At 31.0% G+C, this 21,425-nt stretch overlaps 2 protein-coding genes across 2 annotated transcripts; one reads left to right on the top strand and one right to left on the bottom strand.

Moving 5' to 3' along the window:
• Window positions 1-2,374: 2,374 nt before the first annotated feature.
• LOC126666267 (zinc-finger homeodomain protein 2-like) lies at window positions 2,375-3,824 on the top strand. The gene has a single exon (XM_050359276.2). It carries the CDS (start codon window positions 2,687-2,689, stop codon window positions 3,482-3,484), a length of 798 nt encoding a protein of 265 aa, XP_050215233.1. The 5' UTR covers window positions 2,375-2,686; the 3' UTR covers window positions 3,485-3,824.
• Window positions 3,825-12,857: 9,033 nt separating this feature from the next.
• Window positions 12,858-15,777, bottom strand: LOC126666106 (GEM-like protein 1). The gene is made up of 4 exons (XM_050359063.2): window positions 15,398-15,777; window positions 15,176-15,277; window positions 14,627-14,898; window positions 12,858-13,317 (listed from the first exon to the last, which is right to left on the bottom strand). Exons 1-4 carry the CDS (start codon window positions 15,636-15,638, stop codon window positions 13,138-13,140), a joined length of 795 nt encoding a protein of 264 aa, XP_050215020.1. The 5' UTR covers window positions 15,639-15,777; the 3' UTR covers window positions 12,858-13,137.
• Between the last annotated feature and the right edge of the window lie 5,648 nt (window positions 15,778-21,425).

Raw genomic sequence — 21,425 nt, forward strand, 5'->3', positions numbered from 1 at the left:
TTTACCCTGCCAATACCTACACGCTACCTCTCCATACTCCATTCTTACTTACTACTACTCCCTCCGTCTCACTCTAATTAACAAAATAACTAAATTACAATAATCAATACAAACTAATAAATGACATAGATAGTTACTTCTATACCCTTCTATTGATAATGGAACTAATTAATGCTATTAGTATATTAGTCAAATTCTCATTAAATATTCACCATTTTCCGTAAAAAGTTTAAATTTAAATGAGGGTAAAGATGGAAAGTTAAAGAAAAAAATTATAGTTATGTTAGTTTTGCCAATTAGAATGGGACACTAAAAACTCCATATTTTGTCAATTAGAGTGGGACGGAGGGAGTATTATTTTTAACTTATTTCCTACCATTTTCTTACTTAATTACCAATGTTGTCAGAACCTATCTAGTCCCTGAACCAAAGAAGAGAGGTTAAAGATTAGACATTTAACCGGAATTGAATCGAAATTCAATCGAAATTGAAAATAATGATATATTTGATAATTATTTATATAATTTTATGAAAAATAAATATTTTATATAATTACATATTAAAAAATATAATTTTATATTATATAAATTATATTATATTAAATTAAATAAAAATATATATGTTATTAAAAGAGTATAATTCAACATTTCAAACAATCTCTATAAAACAGTATGAATCTCTATTTAATCGAGTATTTTGATTAGAAAATAGGACATATGTGTCTTTTAACGTCCGTTATTCGGTAATAAAGTTTAAAATAAACAAATAATATGGTTCAGCGTGAAAAAAAATTAAGCTACATAAAAAAAAACTCGTAATACACATTAAATTTGGAATGGGTCGACCGAGTTTTGTCCGGATCAACTGGGTTTTAACCGGGTTATGAAAAAAAGAGTTTTATGTGTGTTCCAAACCGGTTCTCGAATTTACCGGTTAAACCGGCCAGACTGGAACACTTATATATTCTTTTTAAAATAATTATTTATACGATATATGTATCTTTTGAAAGAAAAATTATCAACTCCTAAATTAATATATTATAATATTTCTTCCGGGTTACATTTTAGTTATATCTAATGCATATATACACATACATTAAACTAAAAATAATAATTTTTTCATTCATAATTAGTAGATTTATTTGATTCAAATATATTTTAAGCTTATCTTTTTAATTAAATTACATTAAGTACATAATAATATGTATTAAAGAATTAATTAATTTAGCATTCAATAGTAATTCAAAATAATTTATAAAATAGATATAAAATATCATAAATTATTAACTTTTGTTGTTATTAAAGTTATGATCAATTTGACTTAATTGATAATTTGATTAAAATATTTATGTAATTAATCAATTTAAAAAAATAAAAATAAATTTAGAATTTAGAATAATTAAATAGAAATCTGCCTATTAAATGTAAAGAGCCGGAGGAGATTTAATTCAACGTTAGGTGGAGGGTGTAAACGAATCGAGCTGCTCGATAAGAGCTCGATTCGCGTTCGTTCGTATTTTGAACGGACCGAGCTCGATCTTGATTTTATATTTGTTGATTTATAACGAGCCAAACATGAACATAGTGGTGTTCAACTCGTTTATGTTTACGAATAGCTCGATTAGTGTTTCGTGAACAAGCTCGTGAACGAGTTTGAATAAGAATTCTTAAACAAGTTTGAATAAATATTCGTGAACAAGCTTGTTCAGAAACTCGATTAGGTGTTCGCGAACTAACTTATATTTAAATTAATTATATAAATATTTTATATAACCCTAAAACTTTATATTCATAAAAAAAAACTATAAAATTTTACAGGTTTAACAAAACTATGTAGTTTTGATATAAGAAACTAATGCAGGTTTATGCTCATTAATTTTATATGTTTTAGCTGTTAAATGAACGGACTCACGCATGAGCTGACGAACAGGCTCGTGAAAAAACTCTTTTGGTACTTATCAAACTTGTTCACGAATTTGTTTGCAATCTCATTCGCAAGTTTGTTCGTTTAGCAGTCAAACGAACGGACACGAGTTGAATATGAATATTATAAAATTTAAACAAACCGATCAAAGTTCGAACGAACATTAACACGTTATTTGCTAAACGAGATAAAATGAACACTTCAAATCACTGCTCGGCTTACGTGCTTCTATTAAAAGGCCATGAGACAATTCCAATAGAGTGATTTTTTTAAAATGCAAAGAAAAACTTATAATGTTAACATCATTTTAGAGATTAATAATTACTTTAAATCATTCTCAAAATGAAATCAATTTGTAGAATAGGCGTCATAAATTTTAGTAAAGGATAGTAGAGTGTAGACAGACAATATTGCACGCCCCAATCACCCCTAAATTCAAATTCCGTTCATAATTACAGTTTTAGGGACAAAAAAAAAAGAAAAAAAAAAATTGGAAAGTATTATATGAAAGCCTTTGGAGTAAAACACCTCTTTTGTGCAGGCAGGAGATTAATGACCACACTCTCCTTAACCTCTTATCTTCTTCTCTTCTCAGCTAATCTTTTTTAATTTTCTTTAATCTCTTCTTTATATTTTATTCTTTATTACCATATAAACACACACCCCCTTTTTCAAGATTTAAGCTTAATTACGGCGGTGGATCTGCTAAACTAACCGGCCATGTAGATCTTTCTTATCAAGAAAAAGTAAGAAGAGTGAAGAAATGGATTTTGATGATCATGATGACCAAGAAGAAGAGATGGATATGGAGGTTCAACCAGATTATCATCACGATGGACGGAAAATAAGTTCGGCAGCCGCTGGTGGAAGCGGAGAAGATGTTACTACTGCGGTTGCAGCTGCGGCAACTACTTCAACGAATACAAGCGCGAGAAAAATGATAAGATATAGAGAGTGTTTGAAAAACCATGCGGTGACGATCGGCGGACATGCTGTTGATGGTTGCGGTGAGTTCATGGCAGCCGGCGATGAAGGTACTATAGATGCACTAAAATGTGCTGCGTGTAACTGCCACAGAAATTTTCACCGGAAGGAAACTGATGGAGTATCAGGAGAAGGAATATATCAGCATCACCACCACCTGCAGCAGCACCATCCTCAATTCTCTCCGTATTATCGTGCACCACCGCCAGCTGGGTATCTACACCTGACACCACCGCAGCATAGGCCTCTAGCGTTACCTGCAGCCTCTGGAGGGGGAGGAGGAGGTGGTGGAGGCGGCGGTGTGTACAGCAGAGAAGATGAAGACGTGTCTAATCCTAGTAGCAGCGGCGGAGGAGGTGGAGGCGGCGGCAGTGGAAGTTCAAAGAAGAGATTTAGGACCAAGTTCAGCTCGGAGCAAAAAGATAAATTGTTGGCTTTTGCCGAAAGGCTTGGGTGGAGGATTCAGAAACACGATGAAGCTTCTGTGGAGCAGTTTTGTGCAGAAAATGGAATTAAAAGACATGTGCTTAAGGTTTGGATGCACAATAACAAGCACACTCTTGGTAAGAAACCCTAAAATTACTATTATTCTTTCTTCATTTTAGCAAACTCGACTAGAAAAAAAAGGGAAAGAACAAGACCATTTGTTAAAATTTGTTCTTCCTGCAATCAAAGTGGACAGTAATGAGAGCTAGACATGATCATGGGCATGCAAGTGCAATTGTTTTCTTCTTCTTAATATCAAAAATGGAAAATTGTGGTGTCAATTGTTACTTAGATGCTGTAACATGATTAGGGTTCTTACTATTTCTGTTTTTTCTTTTCCTCTTTTGGGCTTCCAAGTTTAAAATTTTTGAGTTTGTTTTTAGTTCATTTTATGAATGTAGGAAGAGGAATGGCCCTGTTATTTTCTTGAATTCTATCTTCAAATCAAGATCACCAATCTAACTCTACTTACTATCTTTATTTTCTTGAATTCTATTACAAGTTTCAACATTTGTAGTTCCATTTTACAAAATTTGAATAAGCTAAAACAGTAGTAAAACCGAAACTGAAAGGAAGTTTGTTTGTATGTGCATAAGATGATAATATAATGATCATCGTGATCGAGGTTACAGTCATACGGATCAAGAATTGAATCAAACGTGTATAGCATGCAACACATCTGTCAACTTCTCCTTCATTCTCTCCATCTCACCGCTTACTTGTTTTCTTTTTATTTATTTCGCTATCTTACTCAAACAAAATCAAGAATCAAGAAAATTTTAGTTGCAGATCTGAAAACCCTATTCTTTTTCTTGATTATTATGTTTTTAATTGTGTTCTTCATCAATTTTACTTTATTTGGTTTTTTTTCTTGATTTTCTTGTTTTAAAAAGAAATATGTGTTGGTATTGTAACTTCCAATGAGTGTGAGTGTAGTACTGGTAAAGTAAAACAAAGTTTGTGAAGTGGTTATTAACGTATGGCAGTCTTTTGCCAGTTTTCGTTGCAGCAGACCTTGTGATTCTCATTTACTCATTGCACATGTAATCCGAAGAAAATAAGGATTATTATCTAACTGCTCAAACAAACTTCTTAATTTCTAGTTTGTCTCGCTCAGCTGCTCTAATTTATTGTTAATCATATTCTATCTTCCTCAATTTTATGAATCCAATATCTTTATTTTAGCATCTTTAATTGTCTACTAAATCAGTGTACATTCTAATTTAATTTATTGTAATCGGGTTCTATATAATTGCAGTTAACGAAATATATAACTTTTTTAAAAAATAGTTATCGAACTATAACTTTTTACAATATGGTTACTGAAATATAAAAATTACAAAACAATTACCGACGATACTGTTTTTACAGAATGATTATTAACTTGTTGGTGTGGACACCAACTTGCTGATGTGAACGGGGCAAAAATGTACAATCAGACAGTAAGTCGGTAATTGCTTTATAAAAAAATTATAGTCTAGTAACCGTTTCATATATAATTTTTCTATGATTCGGTAAATTATTTTATAAAAAAGGCTATAATTAAGTAACTGCAGAAACATAATCCTATTATAATCACTAACATCCTTCTGCATGTTAAATCAGATTCTACCTTTTCCAAACTTCTAAATCAAATAAACATAACACTTTATAATTGATCTAATACATATTCTAAATCAAAGTAATATTGTACCTCAAAATTGAAGTTTATGAGACTTTATAAGTGATCTAAATTTATAGTCACCGGCTCCCTTATGCATGGGAATGTTTAATTGCTTGAGCTAGCGTGATCTATAGCATGTCTACATTTATTTGGTGCTTATAATGGTGTGATATTAGCAAATATTCGAATTTTGACCTCTATTAGAAATAAGTTATGTGTTATTTGTTGTTTGTTGTTAAACAAACTTCATGTATTTATCTTCTCGAAACCTGTTCTTTCTATAAAAAGCCAAAGAAAGAAAATCACTCTAAGAACAAACAATATCACAATAAAAACATAAAATCATCAGATCAAATAGTGCACAAAAGTTGGTGTAAATAAAAAAGTTGGAAAGCAAAAGGGTCACAATATTACTAATAATATATGTTTAACTGTGTACAATAATAATTCATCAAAAAAAACTGTGTACAATAAATTTTTTATTTTATTTAAATCAGTTCGGTAGTGGTCGAATTAAATTTTTATTTTGTACAGATTTCAAATTTGAATTTTGATACAATGATATTCTCTTCATAGAGGTTTCAAGTTCGAAATTTTATACGACCACATCCATCTTCATAAAAATTTTGAATTGAACTTTCATACTGTCACATTTGTGTAAATTTAGATGATAATTAATCATCTTAAAAGTATATATAAGTGAGTGAACTGTTTTTTCACTGTGTTACACATTAAATCTCCAACTAATAAAAAAGATAGATCAAAGTGTAACATCTTAAAAACTTTTTTTAATCTCCACATCGATATATACCCCAAAATGAAACTTGATTGAGGAAATAATAGATGTAAGAATGTAGTAATAGAGAGAGAGAGAAGCATGAAATGTTGGAGAAAGGCAAGTAATGAATAAGAGAGGGAAATGTCGGAAAAATAATATAAAGTTGGGTCTTATATTGCTTCCTTTTTATTTCTAAAACATGTGGGCTCTCTCTCAAACCCAAAAAAAAACTGAGATTGAGAGAGAATTAAGAAGAATAATAAATAGCACTGACATTACAGCTAATGTGTCTCATGTCTCTTACTTATAACCACATACTTACATTTGATTCATCTAAATCTCCAACTTCAGTTCTCTCCCTTCTCTCTAAAAAAAATTATTGCACACAACCGTTGCGCCATGTCATTCGTGTAACAAACCAATTATGCGTTAGCCATGTGGAAAATTGAATGATAAAAAAATAAGTAATCATTAAAAAATTCCCTATCGCAAATGCTTATTGGCTTGATGTAAAAATGACGTGGCGCAACGGTTGCATGGAATAAATACTCTCTCTCTAAAACCAAAAAACTCCTATTCTTCTTCATCTTCTTCAAGAATGGGAGATGAACCGGAAAATCATTTTCTCTCCGTCCATAATATTATTAATCGTATATCTACTTTTTTTGTTGCAATAAATTTTTTCCTAAAGTGTTTATTTGAATGTTATTTTGATTGCATAAAATCTTTTACTCCTCTTGATCCGCTCGAGTTTTAGATCTATGTTTTTGTAGATCTAAAAATTGGAAGATCATTAATGGATCTATATTGAAGATGAGATTTGAAAAGTTTGAAGTTTTAAGAATCAAGCGTTTCAAAATCGTATTTTCAATTTGAATCATGTATGTTTTTGGTAACCTTTTGATGGTTGAAAAAGCCCTAATCAATGACTGTATTAACAGCTCTCATCATTATTTTAGAATAGTTCTTTTAATTTGTTGAAGAACCATTTATCTATGTAATTTTCATTTTCATCAATAAAAATTTTAGCCTTTGTTAAAAAAAAAAAACATTTGATTCATCTTCAACAAATTATAATCTCTTTGCTTATGCTATATATATATATATATTGAGATAATATTACATTATGTCTCTGCAAACCTTCATTCAACTCTTCTTGTCCCGTTGCTTAAACTAACAACTAACATCATCTCAATACCAACCACTCCTATCCATGTAGCTGTTACATTTCATATTTGTTTATTTTATTGACTTCTCTACTTAACCAACTTAATTTACTGATTTTTAATCTTTAAATGGATGCTACAAATTTGCTTAACCCTTTTAATTCACTTGTTTTTGTAGAAATTCTACGGGCTACATAATTTATTGGCCTGCAACGTCAAAATTAATTAATTCTTTTTATCATTCAAATTTTAATAAAAACTATCTCAAATGGGTAAATACAAAAACATTTGCTACTTAAAATATTTTCGAACACTTAAAATTAAGTACAACATCGAGAAAGAAAGGTACAAACTACAAACAACTAAATCAACATCTGAATTTAATACAATGGGGATTTCTAAATATTGAAGTTGTATTTGTCTCGCATTACTAAATTAACAGTTTATTACGTATTGTGTATATAAGTGGATTGAACACCATCTTTTTTAAAACCAATTTTTGAAGATAAGTTCTATTCAAATTCATTTAATATGGTATATCATAGCTAGGTTTTTATCTGTATGGGTTTTTATCTGCTCAAAGTGCAAATGGGGAAAACAAGTCGGTTGGGATTGTGACGTGGATTTAGAATTTATGGAAGAATTGGATCGAAAATATGTATGCTAATATTTTTATAAATCTACCAGAATTTCATAGTGTGAGAAACATGCGATTTCTAATTTGAGCCAAAACAAGCCAATAAATTTTAAATAAGACTTTGAAATTATATTTTTATATCTTTAGTTAGTATATTTATTGTTTTAAGTTTTGTCTAAGGTTTTCTTCCAATCTCTCTCTCTCTGTCTCTCTCTCAATATATATATATTTTTATTATTATTATTATTATTATTATTATATATATATATATATATATATATATATTTAAATTTTAAAAAGGCAATTATTGATTGATCGTTAGAGAGTATTTTCTCTTTTATTTCTCACATTCAATATTATTTGAAAATCAACGATTGTTGGATGTCTAATTTTTAGTATTTTTTTTTTTTTTTAACTGAAGATAGATATATATTAATGATAGGCAGGATACATGAACATAAAACAGGAAAACAAATAAAAAAAACGTAACAAACTAAAAAGAAAAAAACCGGAAGCACTGGAACTATAATGAATTTTTCACAGTTTGAGCCCATACATGTCTAATTTTTAGTATTTATTAGAGTCAACAAGTTTTTAAAAGATATAAATCTAATATTAATTTATTAATTAACAAATTTATTTACTTCCGCCTACGTCATATTGGAAGAATGGAAGGAGTGGCAATCTGTTAAACACCATTAGCTCGATAGCTGAAGGCGAATGTGGATACAGCAGTTTTTCCGAAAAACAATAGCATCTGATAGCATGTATTGTCGGAAAAAAGGTGTTCATTTGAGGGGTTCGTGTTGATGAGCTAGGGTGGTAGAAATTTTGGCATCAAAGAATTTTTAAGTTGGTTGAAAGGCGCTTCACGTGTCATTAGAGGTGGCAATTTTCACCCATATCCATTTACCCATCCATACCCACCCATTATATAAAGGCATGAGTTATAAAAGGGTAATTATTTGTTAAATGGTAATAAATGGGTGAAAATCTTCAAACCCATTAAAATAAAGGTAATAAAAAGATTTGACGTGGGTACTCATACTCTACCCATGATGATCCAATGGACAAAATTGGTTAAATGACACATATTAATTTAAGAGTATTTTAGAATATCAAATAAACTTTAAATTTCAAAACCAATATTCAAAAATCGTAACGAACCAAAAAAAAATTCTCAGAAAATAATATTTTTTTCGGAGAATTTTTTTTTGACGGAAAATTTTTTTTCTAAAATTTTTTTTAGAGAATATTTTTTTCTTTCGGAATTTTTTTTTCCGGAACATATTATCTCTAAAAATTTATCTATAAAATTTATTAATTCTCACAAGATATACAATTAAAATATAATATAATTTAAATTTTAAAAAGTTAATTTTTAATATTATACATATAAAGTGCATTAATGGGTGGATTAGGGTTATACAGGGTTATAAGGATATGAGTATCCATATAAAATTAAAACGGATCATAAATGGGTAGATTATCCATTTATGACCCTACCCTTTTAAAACCCACCCATACCCACCCAAACCCACCCATTTGCCACCTATACATGTCATTATATATACCAATGTGTGGGACATTATTGCAGATCTCCCCTTACCAGTAATAGCTGAGATCGAGACTCTTATCGATGATTGTGGTATTTTAGCAAAGCAATTAAGTATATTTTTGGTTTTAGCTTTGTAAATCAATACGCGAATGGTGTGATATATCATACATTCACTAACACAAGCTTTCATTTCATGTCAGGTCATCACGATTGGTTCAATAACTATTTGGCATTTTTACTCGTATAATTATTTTGATTTGGCTTAATAAATATAATTTAAATAGACGAATCAGAATATTCAAACCATTTTTTAAAAGTATATTTAATAAAAAATGTAAAATTTATAGATATGAAAAACATGTTACCTTATAACTGTTATATGCGGCTATTAATCACCCATGGCCCCTGACTTTTGAGGGTAAGTGCATAAAACCCCCTGATGTTTAAAAACGGGCACTAAACCCCTTGATTTTTATGGCGGCACTCACAAAACCACCTAAACTTCAAATATGACGAAAATACCCATGGCGCCGTCTTTTCTGATCAACTGACATTCTTTAGAAAAAGAAAAAAAAACGACGGCGCCACGTCAGCAAAATACCTTTAAAATTCCAAACACCCAAAATACCCCTAATTTAATTTAGAAAAAGACACAAAAAAAAGTTAACCCAATCTAATCTAAACCATTAGGTTAACCCAACAACCGACCCAACCACCACCCCACCAACAACTATTGCCGGAAAATTTTCCGGTCATGGAAACCACAGTCTGTTCTTAAGGAACATATGTGGCGATTTGTTCCTCAGCGAACAGATTGAGTCCGGAACTGTTCCTCTGAAGAACAGCTTTGGCGATTTGTTCCTCAGGGAACAGATCGAGTCCGGAACTGTTCCTCAGAGGAACAGATCGTCGATATGTTCTTCTGAGGAATAGCTCCAGACTTTTTGATGACCGAAAAATTTTCCGGTCATCTTTAATTCGGAGAAGATGACCGGAAAATTTTCCGGCGGCGGCGGGGTGGCTGTGGTGGTTGGGTCGCAGTGGCGGTTTGAGATTGAACGGGTGGTTGAATTTTGGATTGGATTTTTTAATTTAATCAGATATTATATTTAGGGGTATTTTGGATATTTTTATTTTTTTTTGTCTGTTGATGACGTGTCAACTGACATGTGGCGCCATCAATTTTTTTTTAAAGACATCCGTCAAACGAAAGACGACTCCAGGAGTATTTTCGTCCATAAAGGCCGTGGTGAGCGCCGCCATAAAAATCAGAAAATTTAGTACCTGTTTTTAAATATCAGGAAGTTTTGTGCACTTACTCTCAAAAGTCAGAGGCCATGGGTGATTAATAGCCGGTATATGCCTATATATCTCCTCGTTTATCTTGAATATTCGACTTCTTAATCAGGAGCTGGCTAACTGTGCATTTCTTACTAATTATCACTAAGTACACATACATTAATAATAACCCCAAAAAGGTGGGGGAAAACAAGTATTCCAAGAGAGATTTGAGAGCAATTAAGTTAATTATTAGGGCTAAAAGCAATATAATCAGCTGACCAATTCACTTTTTCTTCTTACAAATTTTAGTGCTTTGTATTCATGTGACAGCAGTTATGGACAAAAACAATTATTGTTAGTGATAAACGATTTTAATTTTCAATTACAAAATGAAAAATGGTAGTGATGAACACATGAGCATGACAAGAAGTTAACCTAACTTAGTAGTGCTCTTCGCTTTCATAATCGTAGCTATTTTTCGGCTCTCTCTCTGCTCTTTTCTGCTATATGATGCTGAAACAAATGTATCTTATACTAATGAATTATAGTTCAAATGGTATAAATATTTTTGTCGTATGTTCAAATCCTCTAACAAGCGATCTCCCTCCTCGATTATTATTAAAAAAAACAAATCTATCTTGCGACACTCCTAACAAAATAATTTATATTTTAATGCTTATGCTTTTAAGTTTTATTTATTAAAAACCTAAGCATTAATAATTCATATATATTATAATATATCTTGTGAGTTAGTAGCATAAAAGAATTATTCTTGATAAAATGATAATAAGAAAAAACTAAATATAAAATCCTTTGAACGGGTTGATCTGTACACAAGCCATCCGAGTTAGAGGGTATTTGACCAATTCAATAGGTTTCAAAATAGTCCCTACGAAATTTGAGTTTCATGGATTGTCAAACCCGACAAGTTGGTCGGTCCTCAAGTTTCTCGATTGAACCGGTCGAGCCGAGTTTGACAACTATGGACAGTATACCTATCCATGGCGACAGATTCACGGGGAATCCAATCAAGTTTTGGTTTTTTATATGTAAGCTCAATTATATTATGTGCTTAATTCGGACCTAATAAATAAGTTCAGCTTATATATTAAATTTATGCAGTTCAGATTATAACTTTTTAGTATAATAGAAATTAATCAAAAATTTAAATTTAAATCCACACAAAACAACAAGTCTAAACATGAATTTAGACCGAACTTGATGGAAAATACGTACATAAAATCCGAATTAAGGGAGCGTACGTATATCCTACTGCCTGAAGTGTAGGTATTTTTTTTTATCAAAGATGGTAATCGAGTCTTTCAAGTCTCAATTGTTAATTGTTAGTTACGGAAGCATGGTTCGAACGCGCATCAACCCGAAGTGTAGTTATTTTTTTTTATCAAAAATGGTGATCGACTCTTTCGAGTTTCAATTGTTAGTTGTTAGTTACATAAGCGTGATTTGAACGCACAACTTTTTGATGCACTTAGAGTTGCCTTAGTCATCCAATTTAGGTCCACATTAGCAAGTGTAGATATTGACAAAGATTTAAAAAGCCATAGCCATAATAGTTATATGGAAGTAGGATAGTGGGTAGGATAAAGCAATTACTATAGTTGACACTTATGGGATATCTGCTAAGAACAAAATCTGTATTGGCAATCACTTTTTGCTATATATGGGCTGACATGTTAAGATGCGACCCAACGATATCACCAATTACTAACTTTTTTTTTTTTGACATAACCAAGTACTAACATACTATCTTCTATCTTTAATTAAATTTGATGCTATTATTAATTGTTTTAATATAATTAATCAATAATTTAGTAAAAATCAGTACTTAATTAGGTAAAATGTGAATGGACCCATAATAAATGATGAAAGGTTAAGTTAGACGAGGCATTAATGGTGTAATGTTCCCTCTTTTCAGAAAGCCAGTTGGATTTCAGACACAAAAAGCTGTCCTGAATCCAGACCAATAAGGGCCCTACTTTCTCATTCATTCCGACACTTATTTGGGCCTCTCCAAGTCACAATCCTTGTGGGGCTATACCCACTCACAACCTTTATCATCCCAACCCAACAGCCGAATACCCGTTCTCAATTCGATTTAGTTAGTTTCGGATAGTTTGAAAATAAAATAATTCAATTAATTTTGGTAAAAATCTAATTGAGAAAACAATTGTACCAAAAAAAAAAATATCAACCGAACAAATATTTAAAACCTTAGTAAATTCGGTTTGATTTGATTTCAAAAAATCTTGAATTTTTATTTGGTTCAATTTGAACCCAATACACCCTCCTGGCCAGAAGGGATGCCGCCCACCTGCCTCCTAATTCCTCCCAAACAACATAATTATTTACTACTATAAAAATAATAAAAAATTATGGTATGATTATCACAATTTTGTGTCTTGTACAGTTTCTCACATCTAACAATTCAAACCATACAATTAATTATAAATTACAACCGATTGAGTATAAAATTTAAATCATACAAAAAACATAGCAAACCAATGAGTATAAAATTTAAATCACAAAAGAACATAGCATAAATTCTATAGAACAAATGCAGCATACCTCTATTTTTCTGCACCAATACTTCTATCTATGTACAGCAATACTTTCGACATTAAACACTTCTGATACGACACATCACTCATGGCGTTTTTCCAATGCTCCTTGAAGATTTTTTACCGCACTATCATAGTTCACAAATCCCATGAACCAAAATTCATGATTGTCGACAGAGATGATCTGGATGTATTTTTCTCCAGGATTGACCTTGCTGGTTGATGGATTCACACCCTTCAGCTGATTTAATGGAATAACAATCTACATATATACAGCAGGAACAGAGTTGAAATGATCACCAAAAAAAAAAGACCAACTGCAAAAGTACTTGTATCTTTATTTAAATCATAATTATCACGATAAAATAATAGTCTCAACTGCTAAGCCCCCATGACGGATATGAAGAAAGGGTACTATTAATCCATCTCCCTAATCATTTCCATTCCGTAAAAGTTACATTGATATATATATATAATATAACACTGTAACAGTGTAACACTAGTAAAATGATATAGAAAAGCGAGATCAAACACAATCAACAAAGTTGGTTTAGTGGATTGGATATGCACAAACACAATAAATATGGTAGCTAAAATAGTTGTATAAATGTTGGCGAGATCAAACACAATCAGGAACTATCTCAGCTAACTATGTGGCACGGAAATGAAAACACTATATTGGAACCAGAAGCTAGCACAATAGCTATAATTTGGTAGCTAATCCATAGAATGTCACTTTAATAACTATGGCCTGCTATAATAAATATCGGTCAACAACAAATCCTGTAATGACACAGAAGAAAGAAGAAAATGCATGGGTACATGCTAACCACACAAGTCTGCTGGATGAGATAAGCAGAATAGAGTGACTCATTCCATAATGAAAAATGAATGTATTTCTTCTAATACATTATTCAATCAAATTTTACTACTGCAAAAGCACCTATGTCCAAATAATAAATTAAGCAACTGCAGATACTAGTGAGAAAATTTCAAACCTCAGTACATAGATCATAGATCCAGAGTGTATCTCATCTCACTAAAAATTTAAATATACAGAAATTAGTTCAAAGTCGATCTTGAGAAAGAAGTTGTCCGGCACACTCATCAAATTAGATTGCTAGCTCCATAGATTTGAACTAGTTTAAATCTACGCCAAATATCTTAATAAAAGGACAACTAACTAGTGACATAGATCATATCCTCATTAAAAACAATTGTACCGGTTCTTTTTAAATTCACTTCAAAGCGACCGGGTTTAAATAAAAGGTAAAAAAGGGAGGCAAAAACAACGTCGATGAAGATGTGTCGGTGCACTGTTTCACGTAACTTTCCATGAATTTCCCATTTATCATTAACTCTCAGATATAATGACTTCTAAGCTACAACACGATTTGTACAAATTTAATCTAAATATAATTGCAAAATTATCAACGTTCAAATACATAGCTTGAGTCATGACTAAAGTCTAAACCCATGGCATAAAATTTAAAAACGTTCAATCCACCAAAAATATTGCAGTCCAAAATAATGGGCTTCATGTATTCAATTTCAAGCATATATGTGCTTACCATATAGTAGCTATATTGAGTTTCATCGCCAACTTTGTAAGCCAAGGGATCGTCGCTAACAAATGCAAGCTTTGCAGTTGACAAATATAGAATTCCTGTAACAGGACCAGCAGAAGTGGATAGGTAGCATGCGTACGTCTTCTGAAGTTGTTCCTCAGGAACGGTTTCAAAAGTTTTCTGAAAAACTTTCTCATAACCACCTTCAGCAAGTACCTTGGTTTGCTGAGCAATTCTTCCCACAGCAGCATCCGCAAGACTAGGGCCAGTTTTCACTGAACAAAAGAAACACAAACGCTAAGCATGTTCGCGAGTACAGAACTCAACAAGAAGATACTATGCATACTAATCGTAAACGAATTCGCATTCAGAATTTCGATAGCATTATGCTAATGCGGATTGTTACTAAATTGACAAGCTATTGCAAATCCACTTCACCAATCATGAAACTGTGTATCAAACTAGGGGGAAATCTAAAACATAGGAACAGATAGCAAAAAAACACTAATAAATCATGTAAGAAAGGATGTAAAAAAGTGGAGATAGAATTACAGTGTTGCCACATGTTGCCAGCAAGATCCTCAGCTTTCTTGGTAGCATCAGCAGCTTTTTTTCCCCATTTCCCAAGCACAGCCTTCACCTCATCCATTTTATCTGCCCAAAATCAAACAACAAAAATGATTATTTTTTCCTTTCCAAAAGACAAACAATACAATTTTGCAATCAATTAAAAACCCATTAACCTAAAGTTAAAGAAAAAGAAAAAGAAAATACTCTTAGAAGAAGATGGGGCGAGGGGAGCAGGGGACACATAAGGATTAGATTCAGCGGGCATGGTAGTAGCAACTGATGGGTTAGCCCAATTCTCTGGAGGAGGTCTTACATCGTTCGGATCCAGCTTCGGATATGGAGCATAATCCGAAGTCTGCTTGTTGTCGGCTGCTGATTTTGGTTTGTGCTCTTCATTGCTATGATCGCTCCTCACTTGCTCCTCTTTCTCACTCTGATTTTCCATGTCGTTTATGAATTTCTGTAAAACTATCTTGACCTTCAAAAACAAAAAAAATATTAGAAATTGGGATTGGTTTTGTTTTTTGTATAGTTTTAAGTTTTAACGGACACCGTGTCGGTACCACCAACGGTTATAATCTGGGAAGTAGAAACCAGCGTTTCATTTTGTTTCGTGCCAAAACGGTCAACTTCAATTTCTAGAGTTTTCTTTCTGGGTTTGACATCTTTCGGCTCTTGGATAATTGCAAGCCCAAACTAAAGCCCATCAATTTAGCGGCTTGTTCTCTGCAGTGATAAGTCCGAGATTGCTCACTAAATATTTAAATGGCCTGACAGATGAGATCATGGGCTTTTTCATATCTTCAGAGTACACCCCTAATAGAATCTGACTAATTTTTAGAGCTAAAACAAGCTCAATTTGCAATATGTAGCTGTGCATACACTACTTTTTTGGTGCCAACATACTTTTTTGAAAAATTGACTAAGAGTCAAGTCGATCTACTAATAAAAAATAATTTTTCCATTTTCATGAACCAATTATAGAGTATGTCCACCTATTCATTTAGTATGTCTAGTATATTCATAATTTTATTTACAATCTGTTTTTATTAAAAGTGAATGTGTATAAATATAAACAATATCTTGTCTTATTTCCTGGTTATTTTGGACTATTAACCTTCATGTTTATTAAGTATTTTTGTTTATCACATTTTCAACAATGGATAATTACCAGTTGTCTACACAATTATAGAATTGATAACAAAGTTAGTTTCTTCCAAAACTTTCCCCGATTTAGGAAACTTTTACAGCAAACCCCTTCATTTTTGTCTCAGTGTGCATAGCTTATTTCCTTCTTTTACAGTCTTAGCTAAAAAGGCTATCACACGCCTATATCCCATAAGCAATGGTTAAAAATGTTGCCGACTAATAAGTTGAAGGAACTCATTTATGTTTTTTTTTTAATTTATTGAAGTTAAAATAGACCACGTGAGCTACACGATAAAACGTTATTTATTCCCTTATATTAATAATAAAAATGAGAAATATTCATTGTTGATGTGTACTTGTGGAATCATGATTTATTTTCAGTATAAGCTAAATTTCGTATAGCCATTTAATTCACTTTTGATCTCTCGGCATTTCGGGGTTAACAATTTTTTAAATTCTGGAAAACTCTATCTCTTTTCTAAAAGAAAAAAATTAGAAATTTCTAACGGCAACACAAACCAGACCTACCTAGGCTATATGTGGTTTGGCCCCTACCAATGTGAAAATTCGCATTTGAATCCTCTATAATTCTCACGCGTTAAAATACCGGTTAGTCCACTTTTTGAGCAATGACTCATTTAAATTTAGACCGTAAAATAAAAAAGAGAAAGGCTCTTTTTTTTGTTATAGACAAAAGGCAACACCTTCTTTGGAATCAAATATCACATAAGAAAGTTCCATTGATGTATAGACAAATAACGCTTGTAAGAGCCACTTCACATGTTCAATATTTCCTTTTATTCTTTGTCAAAAAAATGTTGAAAACCTAATTTTAGGTTTTGAATAAAAATCTTGTTTATTTCTTTATTTCTTTAAGTTTTTTATTTTCAAGGTTGTAATATGAAAAACATAGGTTATACACCAATTTTACCACATCTTAAGCGATGAACTTGTATTGGAACATGCATGAGTTTTGAATATGGGATGAAGTCATTTCAGCTTAGTTATTGGAATTGGATTGCAACTTTTGAATTATTATAAGTTTGATTGTTATTTTGGATTCTTATGATGATGATCTTCTTCTAAACTTAATTTTTATTTGGATTAGTATTATTGTGCATAATTATTTTGAAATTATTTATAAAATATAGTACACATTATTGTGGTATGAACTGCAAATGGTCAAGTGTGCTTATTTCATATATTTTTAAGGGTTAATATCAAAAAAAATCACGAATTTTACACATTTTCTCATTTTAATCACGCAGTTTAAATTTTCTCATTTTCATGCACGAACTACCACTTTTTCTCAAATTCATGCACGGTGATGAGATGACACTCATTCATTGGTGTAAATTGACCTCCATTTCAGCGAATTACACCAATGGAACCGTGAACCGTGTATGAATTTGAGAAAAAGTGATAGTTCATGCATGAAAATGAGAAAATTTAAACTACGTGATTAAAATGAAAAAAATGTAAAGTTGGTGAATTTTTATGACATTAACCCTATTTTTAAGTAGTTATTGTAATGTTTGTGAGACTCAAAAAGGTGATTAGACATCAAATTGGACAAAGCCATTAGAGTTAATTAGACCCTTAGTTTATAAAGGGTTCAAGATTTCTTTATTACTACGATAAAGTTGTTAATTTGGTTACAAATTGGACATAATATAAATATTTGAATATAAAGTCATTTTTGTGTCACAAATTTGTCGCATCTCTTGGAAATTTATCGCTATAATTCAATGAACATGGTGCTAAATATCATCATTGTTTGAAATATTTTATACTAAAGGGATAGATGTTAAGGCATGGAATATTATTTTGGCAAAACCCATGCAGAAGCTCCTGTACTTTACATGATTTGTTCGAGAGGCCCCTATGCCAAAGTTTGTCTTTTTTGGAACCCTGTACTTGTCATTATTTGAATTTTTAAACCCTTTTCTGGACGGAATCAGACGCGTGAATTCCAATCGTCGTTAACGACCGCTAGTTAACGGCAAACTGTTCCACGTCATTTATTTCATGAGAAAATAAAATCCACCTTGGAAAAAAACGCACACGTGGCTGATGAACACTGCACCATACGTGGATTAGGGTTAAAGTGTTTAACCTAATGCTTTTTACCGCCTCCTTCTCCTACTTCCTCTCTCACTCAAAATTTTCTTTATCTCTCTATCTTTGCTGAGCTGCTTCTCGTTTTGTTTGACAATGGCGGAAGAAATGTTTGATGGTGTAATTCCGGTTAGTGAGAACAAATCATGTAATGTACAAGGGCTTCTGCATGGGTTTTACCTATTATTTTTCATGTTTTGTTCTATGGACATCATAAAGATCTTGTTTATACCTAAAGTCTTTAACTTTCTTAATAAAATTGCATTGATTTGATATATTCATGCCTTTAGTTGCGGACTCAGAAAATATTGTTATGGTGGGCAAAATTGTTTGAAAATTTATAAGATAGACAAAAATGATAAAATATAAATTTTAAGGTGGACAATAGTATAAATTTGAAAACAGAAAAATTATATTATTAACTAAATATTCATATTTTTCAAAAGTTTAAAATAATAAAATAGTCAATTGTCCACCATAAGCTCTTTCTAAGTTCGCAACTGCATTCATACCCACTTACAAACAAATGACATCTTAGGATTGCCTCTCAATAATGCTTGAATCAACTTTTCAATCTTCTTTGTTTTATTTTTCTTCTTTTTTTATATGTCTATATCATTCATAGACTTCCTTTATTTATGTTTATAAAAAATATATCCAATTTGATCTAATTGGTTAGTTTTTCATAATGCAAAAATAAAATTTTACAAATTAAGAAATCAAAACAATTGATATAAATACATAATTTATTTATATTTGGAAAAGTATATAAATTAGTGCTAGATGTCAAATAATCATCTTACCAAAATAAATATATGATTAGTATCAGATTCAATTTTTTTATAAGATGAATAAATTTAAAAAATCGACAATTGTCACTTATGGGAGAAATTGAGCCTCGACTTTAGCAGTTTGTTGTCGCCCGTATACCATTTGAATTGTCACTATGCACTCTTTTAGATTTATTCATTTATGCCGTAAATGTAATAAAAGGAATATTCCTTTTTGCTTACCTTCAAATGGTTCTAAATAGGAAGCTACATTTTGTGCATAAAGTGATGATGATTGAGAATATTTATATTGAATTCACATGCATGTATCAATTGGTGCCAATAGTTTCTAGATTTCTTTATTCAAGATTCATAATAAAACCTAATACCTACTTCAAATTTCTTATTTTATCTAAATAGCCTTTTTTATTAATTAATTTTCTATGTTTAAGTTGCTTGACGAGCTATGATTATTTAAATCCATAATCATATGAGATTTATCAAATTTATGCTTTTTACTTAGTTACCAAAGGAAAGGAGGTAAACTAGCTCCATCAAAAGAAAATAAAGAGTTAAAAACATGCTTGGGCTTGAGTAAAGAATGAGAATTATCACATTAAAAGGTAAAACTGTAAAAGATGATCAAAGTTTGATTAAAGAGTAAAATTTACATTACAAGAGAGAGAAAATTAAGAGATCTAAGATTAGATCCAAAGTTGTAAAAGGGAAAAATTATTGCACACAACCGTTGCGCCACGTCATTCGTGCAACAAACCAATTATGCGTTAGCCATGTGGAAAATTGAATGATAAAAAAAATAAGTAATAATTAAAAGATTCCCTATCGCAAATGCTCATTGGCTTGATGTAAAAATGACGTGGCGCAACGGTTGCATGGGATAAACACTCTGTAAAAGGACAAAAGATGCTCACCTCATCAGCACCTTTTCTTGTTTTCTTTATAAAAAAAATTGAAACAAAAAACCGACATATGTTAGAAAATTTCCAAATAAAAAAGATTGAAACAAAAAACCGACATTTGTTTATGTAATTAGAGTTAATTATAATATAAAATCCATTTACTTACAAATTATTTAATATGAATACAAATAGTATTTATAAATAGTATTTGTAATTTACAAATAGTATCATTATTTATAAATAGTATTTGTAATTTATAAATTTTATGAGAATCAAATGCATCATAGTATTTTATTTAATTTTTATTAAAACTGATATATTTTCACTACAAAATAACAAAATAGAGTGTGCATGAAGGTTGCCAATAATCAAAATATTAAATGAAAAAGAGATAGCTACGCGGAAGCACATAGCGTATGCGGACATGAGTTTAATTAAGTCACATAAGGTTTGTCAAACTTTACCCCTCTTGAAGCTCCAGTAGTTACTGTATATCGATTTTTTGTTTTTCACTTTCTGCATAAAAAGCGTAGAAATAAAGCTCTACGTGTTGTGTTTTTTAAAAATTAACAAAAAGAATAATTATTATTACCTTCACGAGTTTAGGTCCGAACTATCTTCCCTATAAATTTAAAAAATTGCCATTTTTTGTTTTACGTTTAGTTTTTTTTTAACATTCAAGAAATTACTGATTTTTGAAAAATATATTTATTAAAAGGTATATAATTTTGAACCAACCAACTAGTGGACAAAAATAAAATCACTTTCAACAATGATAATGGTCAATTTTTACACTTGCAATTAGGGCATTTTATACATTTTTTGGCCTATGGTGTTGGGGGTCGGCTACCACTAATGTTATGTATAATAGTTTACAAATGATTGCAGATTATTTAGCTTTTACCCTTACTTTTATTTCTGTATATTTGTTGAATTGAGTTTAAATGAAAAATTAACTTATTAATAAACCTATTAAAAAGAATAAATCAAAGGAGTTAATTTACTAATATTAGAAAAATTATATAGTAGTTTTAGTTTATTATTTTTGAAATTTTTCATTTATTAAATCAATTTCTTGCTATTTAAAGATTGTTTTAAACATCCTTCAAGGTACTAAATCGAGCCAAGAATTTCTCTTACTTTATCTATAAGATAATTAAAGTTAAGTGAGATTAAGATTCACCCATAAAAAGAATAGAGCATCAAAAAACAGTGAGAGGGAAAAGAAATCTGTAGTCTTTTCCTAAAGAAAACACATTAAGTTTTAGTGACGAA

Source organism: Mercurialis annua, linkage group LG1-X (assembly GCF_937616625.2).
Source record: "Mercurialis annua linkage group LG1-X, ddMerAnnu1.2, whole genome shotgun sequence".
Classification (NCBI taxonomy): Eukaryota; Viridiplantae; Streptophyta; class Magnoliopsida; order Malpighiales; family Euphorbiaceae; genus Mercurialis; species Mercurialis annua.